This window comes from Siphateles boraxobius, unplaced genomic scaffold (assembly GCF_051911475.1).
Source record: "Siphateles boraxobius isolate OS27281-9 unplaced genomic scaffold, OSU_SipBor_1 18, whole genome shotgun sequence".
NCBI lineage: Eukaryota > Metazoa > Chordata > Actinopteri > Cypriniformes > Leuciscidae > Siphateles > Siphateles boraxobius.
The window spans coordinates 7,562,851-7,579,010 of record NW_027508788.1 but is presented as its reverse complement, the minus strand read 5'-3'; the positions used below and the strand labels follow the sequence as shown (position 1 = coordinate 7,579,010).

The following is a 16,160-nucleotide window of genomic DNA, read 5'->3' as shown; positions in this document are numbered from 1 at the left end:
TTAAGTCTATTGATACATGTTTTGCAATGGGTTTTGTTAGAGGACTGTTCTCCTCAGGGATGAGAGCCCATGACACAAACTGATCCAGATCAGAACAAACCATTGAAATGTTGTCAACATAGTCAGTGATAGAACATACAGCAGAGAGATGCATCTTACTCTGGTTTGCCTTTAGCCTGGCATGTCAGTTCCAGATTTTCACCCTCTCTAATCAGGCCCGAAGGAAACTCCACCACGATCTTTACCTCAGGTTTATCTGTGGGGGAGAAAAGTAAAGCACATCAGCGTCTCGTGCCCCCGGGCTGCAAAAACTTTAAACAGCCTTGGCTTTGTTCAACGCTTATTGGATTGTTCTTAGCCATTTGAGTCGATTCTTCAGCATTACCATTCTTTGATGCAAAATGTGTGCATGCTTTTTTTTCTATTAACCTTTAGAGTCATTTAAACAATCAATACACCCTGATGTTTTGCCATGTATAGTCAGAAGTCATGACATCACGAATGTCCATATTCAAACTCATTCCTCTAGCGCTCTCAGCATTGACCTTTCTGCTCTGTAAGTACTGCCCTTTCTCATTTCTATTAAAACAACTGGCCGCTCAATGGTCCTATTCTCCAGTGACTGGCAGCAGGTATACTGCTGGCTTTTTGCACCTTGCGTCAGCCTTGCCTCTCAGCAGTAGCTGCTACATTTAGCATGAAATGTGCACTTCTCCTTGGCAAGTCTCAGTTCTTTTCCAATTCAGCTGGGATTAGACTTCCTGCTGTGTTTGTACAGTGCAGCAGGAAGGGTGACATTCAAACTGAGGTTGGACACATAACTAACGCTCTCTCACGTAGAAATACCCAGCGCTGCGTGTCTCAAATAACATCGGAGGGGATCTGACATTAGGGGTTGCACAAACTAGTCGACTTGAATGCTCTGCTATGACGCTTTAAACTTGAAATCTTTGCAGCTCACGACAAATAAATGCATACTCTGAGAGTGATTCACAAGATATGTTTGATTATACCTTCAGGATACTCAAAATTGATTGGGTGAATGCACGGTTTAAACAGCTTATTGAACACGTACGCTTCTAAATGTGCTGCTACATTGTAACACACACATATGCAGACAGTAGCTCGCACATCACATGTAGATCGCGTGCACACTTAAACACTCAGTAGCACAGAAATGTATTGTCATCACTGTTACGTGATTTATCAATAAAATAGCTTAGAAACTGAAAAGTTCTAGCATATATTTCTTAGTAAAAAATCCCACAGCTTCACTTTTAGTAGAGAGATGCTGCCAGGTAGAATTAATTCACACGCAAACGCTCTCTATAATGCATTTCAACTTATGTAATCTTTACTGTGCTACTTCATCTGTATTTGATTTAGAATGAGCAAAAATCTGTTAGAAACAACAACCCAAAGACAAAATAACTCATAAAATTAAGCAGTTATGTGCGTAGGAGCAATAGCCTTGTGGGGAGTGCTGTCATACGCCGTAGCTGTGCACAAGGGGTCTCAGCTCAAGGTTAAGGCTTATTTGTTCAATAATGACGTCATCAGCAACTAGTCGACGTCAACTAGACTTTAATCACATAAATATCAACTTCTGAAGTTGTTCAACCCCTATTTAACATACACATCCATGCGGACCGGTCATTCGCTCCACATTTGTTTAAGCCCCTTACATAACAGTATTACACCTGTATGCCAATTTCTGATATCTAATAAGATTTTTCGGTCTGTCTGGCAGTCTAATGACATAATGAAACTTAATGGCAAACAGCTTATATAAGAAAATCATAAAGACATTTAGCACCCTTGGCATTTAATTGACTACACAATGCTGTTGCTTTGCTGCTTTTGTAGAATGTGTCTAATATCAGGGAAATACTAAATAGGTTCCTGTTTGCCAGAGAGTGTTTCTACATATAAGGACATGACAGGCAAAAACAGGAAACGGCAACCTTTGTGTTATACTAAGTGTTAAGTGCAACAAGAAAATAAAGCATAAAAGACACAAAAATAGCAAAAATAGAGCATACGAAATACTGACAGGCAAGAAAGTGCTACTGGCCTATTAGGCCATTAGGAATTATAGATTCAAGGAAGAACAGGTAGAAAAATATTAGTGACTGTACCAGAACCATTTTGAAATCAAAATTGACCCCATTTACTTTCTCAAAGCATGTTCTTGATTTTATTGTCAATGATTCATCTCATGTTGCAAATTCAAACTTGTATGACTTCCTTTCTTCTGTGGAACACACACAAAAAAAGATATTTTGAAAATCTGTTTTTGTTCATACAATGAAAGTCAGTGGGGTCCAAAACAAGTCAATTGTAAGGACAAAAACAGACATAGAAACTGTGTTCAAAATGTATAAAAGAAAGAAAGTCCTATACTGTAGGTTTGGAATGACATGAGAGAGTAAATAATGACAGATTTTTTGTTTTTGAGTGAACCATCCCTTTAAAAGTTCCCAAGATTCACAGGAGGCCGTGGTGTGCTTGCCAAGTTCACCACGCTTATGTAAGTGGGCTCCACAGGAGATGCGCACTCTGTGGTTCCTGCTGCTTCCTTGGAGGTATTCATCCTCTTAAACTGACAGGTTGTAATGGCTGAGCTATGCCTTTCCAGTACTACGCTCCATTGCCGGGGCTGGCCGGCATCCAGCCCTCTAGTTTCTCAAAGGAACCCAAATCTAATATTCTCCCAGTAATGGAGCTTGAAGTGGCATTCCACAGATGCTTATGCGACAGCGTTATGTGTATGTTCAACAGAGGTGCGGGAGATATTAGAACTGCTCCCAGGTGCAACTTTAATGACATCACTGCACTCACTTTGGCAAGCAATGTGGGTTAAACCGTAGACACCCACTAATGTAAAACAGTGGGTTTGTAATGTAAATAGTCCAGAGTCATTAGTATGCGTGAATCAGGATAAGCAGCAGACCTTGCGTTGGAGGCAGGTCATGCATAAGGGCCAAGGAATTTACAAAAAATCCACACAGAGAAATGCTAAGTCTCCCTGTGGAATCAAAGGGTAAAAGATTATTTTACTGAAACCATGTCAAAGTTGCCCACAATAACCCACCAGATCCCACTCTTTCAATTTTACCAGCTCTTACGGCACTTAGGACTGGATTCTGAGTGACGGTAACTTCACTTTGACCCACATATTTCACACTTTCTTGGATTTTTTAAAAGTGCACGAGAAAAAAAAAGCGTCAATGTCCTGACAAGATTTATCACTTTATTTCAGGACTGTTTCAACTGGCTTTTTGGCTATCGCTAAATTTGTTGAGTGCTTTGCCCACTTGATGCTTGTTTGACCTCTTCTATCAACAAAAAGCGATCTGTTGGCCTTCTATCTTTCCAAATTACACCCTGTCAGAGCTAACATTTCTGTGTCCATGATGGACAGCCTGGTCTGAAGTGAGACAGAAAAAAAAAAGAGCGCCCCGCTCAGAAGTTCTGTAAGAGGAATATCCACCTGTTTGTCTCAGCTCTATGGAGACTCTTTCCATTTCTCCCCTTGTCATCTTCAAACTCTTCGCATGAAAGGCTCTGAGTGAAAGTTTCTTGCTTTGAAGCTTCCTCTGCATTAGTTCCTTTCCAAAGCTCTCTCTCTCCTGGCCAGACAAGCATTAAACCCACGGAAAGCAGCGCTACCGGCCTCCGGTTTCTCACTAGCTGGTGCGCCGGACAGAAAAGGTCACTCTAATTTCTAATAACACAATTATTGACACGAGATATTGTTGTCATACCTTACCACCGCCATCACGAAGCATTTAATTTCCCTCAAGCTGCTGAACTGCACAAACTGTTTGCATTGTGTAGCTATCAATATTTCTGGCTTATTTAATATCCACAGCAATGTTTTTCTATTGCAAAAATGTGCTCCATTAAGTCTGCCTTCACTCAATGATTTTTAACATTGATTGTTTTCCCAGTTTCAGCAGAACAATTTGAAAGAAGAGTGAGCCAGACAATGACTCTTACACCAGCTCTCCCCAGAGCATGACAAAGGCTGCCCGAGAGCACGAAATCCAGTTAAATAGCATATACAAAATGGTTTAAAATTTTTCTGCTGTAAATGCCCAAAGCCAGAGCCCAAATATCATGCAGTTTTGGAGATGTGTTGTCTTTGACAAAATAAGGTAAGGTAAAGAAGTCTTTCCAGTGATCTTCTAAACCCTGTGGCAGGCAAGAATAACCAATAAAAATATGCTTGATGAGAACCCAAACCAAATATCTTAAAAAATCATGTCTGTATCTTTGGATGAAGACAGTGCCCAAGGCTCTCATCCAATCAGAGACAGAATCTCTGTCACGACTGAATCACCAAAGCGCAAAAACAAACTTTATCTTTCATCACAGGCCAAGGGACATGGCTGGACTAATGTCTGCTCTCACAATGGAGTCACACTGTCTTCTGCTCACTTACATAGTACATAAAAAGCATGAAATTAAATATGTATATTTAAAAAAAAACCTATTTCCTCAAATATACACAGATGAGCCAAAACATTATGAACACCTGCCCAATATGCTGTTGGTCATCCACATGCTGCCAAAACAGCACCGACCCGCAGAGAGATGGACTCTACAAGATCCCTGAGGGTGTCCTGTGGTATTTAGCACCAAGACATTAACATCAGATCCTTCAAGTCCTGTAGGTCGCGAGTAGGAGCCACTGTGGATTGAATTTTTTGGTCCAGCACATCCCATAGATGCTCAATTGGATTGAGATTTTGGGAATTTGGAGGCCAGAGCAACACCTTGAACTCTTCATCCTGTTCCTCAAACCATGTGTGCAGTTTGGCAGGGTGCATGATCCTGCTGAAAGAGGACACTTCCACCAGGGAACACCACTGTCATTAAGGGGTGTACCCGGCCTACAACAATGTTAAGGAAATTTAGGCACGTCAAATATAAGTTGAACATAAATGGCCGGACCCAGGGTTTCCCAGCAGAACATTGCCCAGAGCATCACTTTCCAAGGGAAACGGTCCACACGTTCTGTACATGGCTGGCCATCCACGTGACGTAAAAGAAACACCTCGTGCATCGATGAGTCTTGGGTGCCCTGCACCCTGTCGCCGGTTTGTGGTTTGTTGTTCCTCAGATTACTGTTGGTAAATTATCACCACTTCTGAATCCATAAGCCTTGTCGTTTCTGATGCAGTCTGACCCAGGCAACTAGCCATGACAATTTGTCCCTTGTCAAAGTCACTTAGATCTTTATTTCTGCCTATTTCTCCTCAATCCAACACATTGATTATAAGAACTGATTGTTTGCTTACTATCTAATGTACCCAGACCTTAAAATGTAGCCTTGTTAGGAAATGATCAACGATATTTGCTTCACCTGTGACTGGTCATAATGTTTTGGCTCATCAGTGTATAACTTTAAATATATTTAAACAACTATTTAATATTCACATAATAAAAATAAAATAAATAATAGTAAATCTATATTTAAAATCCTGTCCCCTGCTCACTCCCACTGCATTTAAAAAAATAATAAAACAACATAAAACATATAAAAACACTTATCTATCCAAAGATGTCAGTTCAAATTCTTTTCACATAATATAATATTAATACTTAAATCAATATCTCTATTTAAAATGCTGTCACTGTACTCCGCTCACTCACATTGTAGTTCAAAAAGTAAATAAATAAATAAAAAACACCATTATCTACCCAGAGAGATAATTTAAATATATATTACTAATACTTAATATTCACATAATATAATATACTGTATAATTCAAGAATATAATATTAAAGATTTAATTCAATAATAGTATTTCTATATCACATTGTCCTATATAACATTTTGTACTGCCAAAAAAAGTGTTTATCTTTTCAAAATAATATCATTTTAATGAAATAACAGTAATATTATATTACATTTAAAGTGTGGGTTCACTCACATTGTACTTCAAGGTACTTCTGCGCCTGGAAGTCCTTTACCGCTGGATGGTCGACAATGCAAACCACAGGAACCCCATCATCCTCTCTCGTGACCGTTAACCTCAGCCAGCTCGTCACAGTGAACATCCGGTCATACGTGGTCTCCACTTTAGACTTGCCTGTGAGAAAACAGAAACCAATTAGAGCCAAAGAATTCGAAATTAACAGCTTTCATTATCATCTCTATCAAGAAACCATGGGTGGCTAAGTGTATTGAAGGCCACAGTATATGTTACACATCCTGTGAGCCACAAAACAAAGCAGATCCCCTAACGTCTTGCACATATGTGACATATGGCGGCTCACTGTAGCTTATCAATGACATGTGTACACTAAACGGCCCCCTGCAGCAGCACCTGAAATGTGACCATATGGGAGGGGCCATGTGGCCGAAAAACAGCCCTAAACCGCTTCCTGTCGAGGCTTGTTATGCAGCTGTCGCACATTGGCAACTGTGTGGGCTGTGATGGTGTGTTTGTGCTTTATGAAGTGAGATATAATGGCTGTAGTGGACGCATCTGACCCGTAGCCCTCCTTTAGCAGCATCAAGTGGGCATGAAGAACACAAAAGACTCGAAGTCATTGTGCGGCTCCAGACAATAGCCTCGCAGCACCGCACAGACCACCATCACTCAATTACTGCTCTGGCCTTGTGGAGAGAAACAGGCATGGGTGGAAAGAGAGAAAGGAGAAGAGGTGAGCGAGAGCAAGAGAGAGAGGGACCTATTGTCCTGTTTGTGTTTTTGTAAAGAAAAAAATTCCACTTGACCATTAAAAAATAAATTCGATGTGGGAGTGAGAGACTAAAAGAAAAGAAATACAAAAAGTTGAGTCTGACAGAGGGTAAACAAAATTGACAACTTTATTATAGGTGAAGTGTATGATTTATGGGCCACTAATCAGAAAAGTAAATATTACAAACCTTTTCAAACCGGTTTCCCGGTTTGATGCAAAGTTTAATTTTCAGCATCATTACAGTCTTCGGGGTCATATGACCCTTCAGAAATCATTCTAATATGCTGATTTGATCCTTAAGAAACGGTTCTTATTATCAATGTTGAAAACAGTTGTGCTGCTTAATACTTTTGTGGAAACAGTGATGCATATTTTTCAGGATTCTTTGATGAATGGAAAGTAAAAAAACAACAACATGCATTTGAAATAACTTTTTTAACACCATAAATTGTGTTACTGCCATTTCCGACTGAATTAATGTTGTCCTTGCTGAACGTATTCATGTCTTTCAGAAAAAAGAAAATAAAACAAAAAACATTACACCTGCTTACAGCAAATGAGCAATAAAGACTTGGTTGGTCCGTGATTGTCATTTATCTTTGGTTTCTATCTTTATTTTGCCATTTATATGTAGATTACATCTATCGTTTGGCTGTTATAAATGTTATCAATAATCCCAAATGCTAATTTTACCGAAAATCATAAAAATGCTCGGAAATGGCACTGCTGTGTGGAAATCTGGACATCTCAAAACTCCAGATGTTTTTTTTTTCCTGACAATTCCTTGTCTTGAAAATTCATTCTCCCTGCATTCAGCATTATAAGCAATGAATGAATAGTCAGACAATCATATCTCAAATAAGAGAAGACAGAGCTCATTGAGAGCCCAGAAGCACATCTATATTCTCCCTCACAATGCCACAGTCACTACTGATAAAGAGATAATCACAGGTCAATCACTGTCATTCAGGCATTTCTTCATTTCAATAACATCTCCCTTTTTGAAATGCAAAGGAGCTCTGATTAGTCGCGATCTGCAGTGATACAGTGGGCTGAATATCAAAAGAGATCCTGTTCCCTATTGAATTCACCATTTCTTCAATTTTTTTTTGCTCTATAATTTGCCCTCCCCTTCCCCCCATTATTCAACACCTTCCAATGGAAAGTCACTCCCTCGAAGAGGGCAGTCTAGAGATCTGGGGCCAATCGTGTATTTAGCAAACTTCCCTAATCCCATTGCAAATTCTGAATCAAGCCATTGTGTTTCAGCTGCGCTTAGTTGGCTAATTAAAATGAGATTATATTTTTAAGCAATGACACAATGAGCAGGCCGTCGTCGTCTGACAGGAAGAAATTAACAACTTATTGTTTCTCGATGTTCATTCAGCTTGTCTTATGAGACAGGTGTGTATCAACAATGGAGCAGGATGTAAAACAGAAGTACTAAATGCGGCACAGAACATGAATAAGACTGGGAAGGTTGTTTTTGCGTGAGCGAGAGGGAGAGTGAGGCAGTACATCATGGGGGCGGCTGAGTTTACATTCTGGGGCTGTATGGGTGTAACCTTTAAATGATATTTAAAAAAGCCTGATTATCCTAGAGGTAATTAGGCTGAATGATAAGGACATTTAATTAAAAATAAATCCGAAAATGCGCAGGGGCCAAAAGCAATTTCCAGCCAGTGAGTGCCAGCGTTGCACTGCTTGTGTCAGGAGAGGAGTCCCTCAGTTTCTTCGATCGCTTTCACCTCCTCCATTCAAACCATTTTGCTATACAAGAACAGAATATTCATGTCCTGCTGTCCATCTCACTGAGGCAAACTCGTTCTTCTTTAGCGCTACATTTGTCCAACTGTCCAATAATATATTGATGTTACATAAAAACAAAACACCCACTGACAAATTAACAGAACAATGCTTTGCAATAGCTGCTGAAACTCCCAGTGGAGAGAAACGGAGACCCCTCACTGAGCTTATCGCTAATTACCAAATGAAAACATCCGTCCAGGACTCCAATTTAGCAGTCTCATTTTGGGTAGCTGTTATTAGGACAGCTTATATGCAGTAATTTGTACATAATACGCAAATTGCCTGTGTCTAGACGACTGCGGGTCAAAGGTACGGCCTCTTACTCACCCTAACGGAGCGATATGAAAATGAGCCGAGCTTCTGTGAGGAGCGTTCAGGTAAACAGATGTTGAAAAGGGGTTGCTGAGTTTATAATTAGTACTGCTCTGAAAATTTCACAAGACATTCAAAGATCAATAAACGTTGGACTAAAGTATGTGGAGAAGGGGTATGTCAAATGATACACTTGAAGTAACTTGGGTTTCTCATGAAAGTCATGATCTTAAAAACTATTTGATCAAAAGGCTTTTGCTTTAATACTTGAAATGAGTTTTGTAGACAAATATTTACACACACAGACACACACGGACAGACACACACAGACACACACAGACAGACACACACAGACACACACAGACAGACACACACAGACACAGACACAGACACAGACACAGACACAGACACAGACACACACACACACACACACACACACACACACACACACACACACACACACACACACACACACACACACACACACACACACACACACACACACACACACACACAAACACACACACACACACACACACACACACCAATTTAACAGGGACCAGACTTATAGAATATAAGATAATAACCGTTTTCTATTTTAATATATTTTACAATGTAATTTATTCTTACTGAATTTTCAGCAGCCATTACTCCAGTGTTTTGTTACATGATCAGTGTTGGGGAAAGTTACTTATAAAATTAATATGTTACAATAATGTGTCACTCCCTAAAAAGTAACAAACTGCATTACTTAGTTACTTTTTATGGAAAGTAATGTTACATTATTTTTGCGTTACTTTTTCCCACCTGGGCTGCGCTTGCTTGTTTGTTTGTTTTTTAACAACAAAGTACTATTTTGGCAAAAGTAAAGGCCCTTTCATGACAAAAGTGAAATGACTAAGCCTAAAGCTGAAATGAAATGCAAATTCACGCCTGTAGAGTAGAGGGCGCAGCTCAAACAAACCTATTAGTTCTGCTGCCATTCTGGATTGCAGAAGAATAGGACGCAGAAGAATAAAGTTTAACACTCTTATTTCAGACATAAAAACAACAAAAAAATAAACATTTATGATGTTTATCTAAAGTCAGTTTTGCTTAGTATGTTTGAATTGGATCATTGAAGATCAGCAGCAAAGACACATAATAAAGTGATATTAAATACATAAAGTATATGTGTGTAATTTAACATTTAATTATTGAAGGTTTGTGTTATATTATTATTTTGCATTACAATGTTTTTATTCATTTTGAGGAATACTGAATCTATTTGTGCAAGTGAGATGAGTAAACGCATGCTCACATTAGAACTACAATAACCATCATATTCACACAGCACGTCTGACTCCCCATTTCTCTCAACATCGGGACGAGAGAGGTGTCAGTTTATAAATGGGAAAAAGTAACTTGCGATACTTATTTTAAAAAGTAACTTGGATATTTTGTTGTAAATTACATAACTTGTGTTAGTTGTAATGCATTACCCCCAACACTGCACATAATCCTTCAGAAATCATTCTAATATGCTGATATTATTATCAATGCTGAAAAGGGAACTTTGTTAGGATTCTTTGATGAATAGAAAGTTCAAAACATATTCATTTGTAATATGATAAATGTATTTACTGTCACTTTTGAACAATTTAATGTGTCCTTGCTGAATAAAATCAATTTCTTCTTAAAAAAAAAAACAACAACCCTGAATCCAAACTTTTGAACAGTGGTTTACATTAATGATAGGCTAAGCATTATATAAATGTAACAATTTGTGTTGCTAGTATTAATAAATGTTGTTATCTAGTGTTTTCAATTACAGTATCACTTTTCAATATATAAATTATCAGAGGAAAGAGCACCAGTGGAAAAACTCCAGCTATGGTTTGCAAGGCAGAGAGAAAACCTGGTAAACACCTGGTTTGTTTGTGTGTACACAATGTGACTTTACCCACCCTGTAGCTCTTTGTCTCCTTTCATCCATCTGATCGTTGCGGCGGGTTTGCTGCCCATGGAAGTGCAGGTAATCTCTGTCTCGTTGCCCTCGCTGACGATGTCCTCACGGGACTCTATGATTGGGTTTCCTGGTGGGACTGAGAGAGGACAGAAAGATTTTACAAGGCGGTCTGTAAATCAAGCACCACTATAGTCACATTCATCCCAGGGTGCATTGATAGCTAACACAGACACTAACACTGAGGGATGGACACATCATAGAATATGAAGGGGTGAGTGTATTCATTCTTGTTTACAAATGACATAAAGGAGGGTACCCAGACAAAGTGCATACTGTGATGAATCAGAGGTGACTAGAACACGATTAGTAATGGAACATCTTGTGTAACAGAAAGCAACACAGCCAGTTGAGTAGACTAAAACTACTAGAACATTCTACACTGACCTGGAAAATTGTGAATGTTCAAAGGCAATATATAACAAGGATAACACCCTTCTTCAAGCACTGCAACACAGTGATCTAACCAGACATGACGTGACAACACTGCGACGTGATACAGGTATCTTTGCCATGTTAATCAGAGTTTTTGTTCTAACCAGCCGTGACAGGGGTTTCTACTTTTGAAAAGGTTTCTATTTTTGCAGCATCGTTGTTGGAACAACAACATACAAATTATTACAATGATAATCTCAGGTAACGATTATGTGCTTTATTTCATCTTAAAAGGGTTTAATGTGAATTTGAATATCATTTTGCATAACCTTATTGCCAAAGTGAATAATTCACCGTAGATCTTGAAAATAAAAGAATGCTCAAACTGTGAACAAACAAGTGTATTCTATGACAAAAATTGTTTCAGTAACTATTTTTTTTATTAATTCAGTGATTATTTTTTTTAATGTTAATAAGATTTGATATTTATTAATTAGATAAAGTATTTATTGATTTAGTTGAATAAGAGACTCTGCCCACACTCTCTTCTGATTGGCTGTGATATTTGATTGATTTCATTGCGTTATGTAGCCGTGTCATGTCTGGTGTGGACAGAGATATTTCTTGTCGCTGGAATCTGATCACATTGGGTCTGGTTAGGATATTGTATAAAACTTCTCTAAAGGCTTCCGATTCATATAGGCACTCAGTTGGATATGCAGTGATAACATCTTTTCCAAAAATACCTTACTTCACAGCTGTAGATTTGAAAATCATGCTTTCCCCATTATTGTTGAATCACGGAAGCTACACCAGTTACTTTGCCAAGAGATCTCTATTTATTATGCATCATGTTTCAGACAGAGAGAAGCAGACATATAAGAATAAGGCTATAGGAGAGGAGGTCTTCATTCCAGATTTCTCTGTTCCCCATTTCTCTATTTCCTCACCCCATCATGCCAGCTGTAATGGTTTTCTCTGGGTTTGTCCTCCCTCACCCCTTCATGCCTCAGTTTCTCCTTCCTCTCACCCCGGTCATGCCTTTATGTTTCTCTGGGGTGGTACAGTAAAATTGAGCTTATATACACCACTCTGGGACTTACAACTTCCTTGTAAGGTAGAAAAACATGTTGCTTATGTTTAAAAATGGAATGTATACCTCTTACACATGTTACAATCCACTATCCTTCTGTGTATATATTAGTGGTACATTTGCATCAGTTGAAACATTCCTTTCCTTGTAAAGAACATGTACACATTTAATGTATCATGATCACTGGAACATCTCTGCTCAGTGAACGTTACATTGCACACATACCTCTAAGCAAAATATAGCTCATCCCAAATCTCTGCTCAGCACACATGTACAACATACTCTGACTTCACAAAATACATTATGAAATTATGAAAATTAATAAAGAAAATAATACTAAAAAATAACATTTAAAAGTGAAATTTTAGTCTTCGCCAGGATAGTCACATCTAAAATGCTTACTTGAAAAGGTCACATTAATCCTAAAACCTTCTAGGTCTCTGGTGTAAATGAGACATTATTTGGAAAGAGTAATTCAGTAGTAGCGATTTCTTGTTCCCCCTGAGCAGCAGGGTTCCATTCAAGCATTCAGCTTCGGCGTCTGGAACCAGCCACTCGATTGCATTCAGCGAGCTCTCTACAGTCCCGCTTCCTCAATATCCACCCTACACTAAACTCTGCTCTCAAAACGGAATAATCACTTTTAAGTGCGGGTGATTTTTCCATGCAGTTATGACAAGATGCAGAACACAGCAAAGCATTCACATGTACACAGACACACACGCACAAAAACATAAACAATAATTCCGCTGAATGGCCCAACCATGCAGCTGAGACTTCAAAGGAAGTAGCAGGTGAAGTGTTTATTGAGTTTTAAAGAGATTTCAGGAGCCCCTCCAAACAGCAATGAAAGTGTGTGTGTGTGTGCATGTGTCGAGCACTGGCTCCATTCTGAAATATGAATGACTCGACGTTCAGGATCTGGCTTGGCCGTGTCTCAGGCCTTCTGTTCGGTGAAGATGAATGGCTATATCTTGATTCTACACTGGTGCAGAATCTCATAAAAGCTGCTCCACTCTAGTGATTGATCATAAAAGAATTCCTCAGGAAACAAAGAACCCCTGCATGTGTGCATCTGTGGGTGTTTGTTGATGCGGCAAATGCCTTATGGGAAATCTGACGGTCAAAACAAAAGGTTCAGTTTGTCTAGTCCAGTGGATCTCAACCTTGGAGGCCATGCCTCTATGTAGGGTCACCAGAGATGCAGGGGCTGTATATGTATAGATGTGTGCATGAGTGTTCATACTTAGCACAGTGATGTCGGCGTAGGCTTCCTGTGGAGGGTCTGTATAGAGCTGGCACACGTATCTTCCCTCGTCTGAGAGAGACACGTTGGATAACGACACACGCAGCTCGTTGTCTGAGAAATTGACCAGCTGGAATCGAGCATCTTTCAGGGCTGGAGGGTCGATAGAGAAAGACAGCAGATGTCAGAATGAAAAGTCACATCTTCACACTTCACTTCCATTACAAGCAACAATAGAAACATGTAGGAGATAATTAGCAGTATTTTTCCCACTTGAAGTCTAGATTGTTTTTCCACTAAGGCAAATAAAGGGAGCCATATGCTTCTTTTAAGCTATTGCTTATAACTGACAACAGGGGAGTGTAGCAAATGTGCAGGCAACAATATATTCTTCAGATTAGTTAATAGGTGCTCCATGGGAATAACCACAGTGATTGAGATTGCTTCACATTGAGAAACACGGGAGCATCTATTTCTAGCATCATCTGACCTGAGCATTGTATCACTGGGGTTTGAAACAGGGACAGTATCCATGGGACATGCCATACTAGACCACTGTGTTTTCCCACATCCAAAAGTGCCTTTTCATTTTAACACCTAAGAGAAAAAAGTTCTTGCTTTGTGGTGAGCATATACGTTACGCAAGTGTTTCATGAGCACTTTTGTCTCTGTGGACTTTAAGCCAGTATGTTCCAATAAAATACTTTCATTTTCTCAACCAGCAATGTCCAGCAGTGGATAAATGAAAATTTGGATTAAAATGGACGTACTTTGACAGTAATTTCAATATTTTCACACTTTTTGCACAATGAAATATTCTGTATACACTTGCTATTTATCTTGATCTCATTGTTTTTCTAAACATCTCATATTTCATCTGAAGCATGATTTTTATTGGCTCTGTAAACCTTACCTTAATAACCAAGTAAACAAACTAGGCACTTGCAGTATTATGGGCACTATGACTGGTTGACTCTTTTCTATCATGGAAGCATTACATTTTTCAGAAATTTGAGCTACAGCAGCTCCTCTGTGTGATCAGACCAGTAGGGTAAACCTTCACTCCCCACATTCATTGATGTGCCATGACCCTGATGCCAGTTCACCAGTTGTCCTTACTTGCACCACTTTTGTTATTACTAAGTTATACTGGGAAAACCCCACATGACTTGCCATTTTGGAGATGCTCTGACACAGTTTTACACTTTACACTGGTTTCTTACCGCCTGCAATTGCATATCACACACTTGCCTAAATAAAACGTTAAATATGATTCGTCAGCTTCTGTTAGTCTTGTTCAGAATGTTATCTTTACAATGCAAAGTTGTAAAATTTGTAATTATAAGAGTTGCGCATCTGTGGAATTGGATTTGGAAATAGCGAAGCAAATATCAATCTGTTAATACTTTAAAAAGCCTACATTGTATATTCCAACTGTACTGCTGCAAGAAACCAAGTTTAGCAATGAATCCGGGCAGTTTCTTTAACTCAAAGCGAGAAAGACTCTTGATTATGATGAGTTCTTCTCCGTAATTAATCAGAAGTTCCGTCGTCTTAGGCTAATATTGCAGGAGGACATGTAAAGGTATATATATAATATATATATATAAAAATATTGTTTATATATTTTTCAGTGCTTTCTTCATTGTTAATTTCAAAATTAAATTAGCAATAAGTCATATCAACATATGTTTTTACATTAACTCGTAAAAATTATTTAAGCAGTTCAACTTTTATAAGTTATACTAGATTCAACTTAAATAATTTAAGTTTAATTGACTTGTACATGAAATTTGATTATACTTAAATCAGCAATAGAAAGTTTCGAAGTTGTAAGAAGTGGAATTTTTCAGTGTAGTTTTTATAGGTTGTTCTTGTTTGCTTTTTTTTTTTTACTTTGAACTTGAAACTTTGCTGCGTTACATTTTTTATTGGTAATTTGGTGTGCAGTTTCAATACTCTACACTTTGCCCACCCTGTTTTATGAAGGCCCACCCCCTTGAACATTTCTGGTCTCCCCCCTGCTTCCAACAACTTTTCACTTGCTGTCTAATATATCCCTCCCCTTGACAGGGGCCATTGTAATAATATAATCAGTGTTATTCAATGTGACTTTCACATAAGTATATGTCTATCTTGACAACTCTCAGAATACTTTTTAGCATGTTAATGGATATGACAATGTTAACTGCTACGCCACTGCTGAATTGCTGCTACTGTTGATTATTGCTGCTACAGCAAAGCAAGTACAGGAACTTGCTGCTGCCAATTACATATGCCAATATACTGCTGTGAGTATATAAGACATACTGCTACTGCACAAATAGCATATATCAATTACTCATAGCAGATCTATACAGGTGGACCTGGGGAAGTTGAAGGGTTTTAGCCTATAGTGAATGGTAACCAGCCATTTAAATGTTGAGCAGCAAGCTCATTGGCTGCAGATATATGATTAAAAAACACCTGTATGCTTGTATTGAATATGGCAGGCACTTCCTCAGATTGCAGCAGATCAAGTCTCAACGCGACTGTCAGAATCTCACGCTGATCCTGACTTACGGCTCTTTCTCCCAATTAAGTGAAGGAAAGGAATTTTTTTG

At 38.7% G+C, this 16,160-nt stretch overlaps 1 protein-coding gene across 9 annotated transcripts in view; it reads right to left on the bottom strand.

The window, feature by feature from the left end:
- The window catches only part of cadm1a (cell adhesion molecule 1a), a 304,169-nt gene that overhangs the window by 53,030 nt on the left and 234,979 nt on the right, over positions 1–16,160 (bottom strand). For 6 of the 9 annotated variants that reach the window (XM_077233180.1, XM_077233183.1, XM_077233185.1 and 3 more), the window contains 4 exons: positions 13,558–13,710; positions 10,785–10,922; positions 5,943–6,101; positions 160–256 (listed from right to left, as the gene is read on the bottom strand). In XM_077233180.1, coding sequence (XP_077089295.1) covers positions 160–256; positions 5,943–6,101; positions 10,785–10,922; positions 13,558–13,710 — 547 coding nt within the window. The remainder of the gene's footprint in view (positions 1–159; positions 257–5,942; positions 6,102–10,784; positions 10,923–13,557; positions 13,711–16,160) is intronic. The other 3 variants (XM_077233187.1, XM_077233188.1, XM_077233189.1) reach the window with 1 other exon arrangement.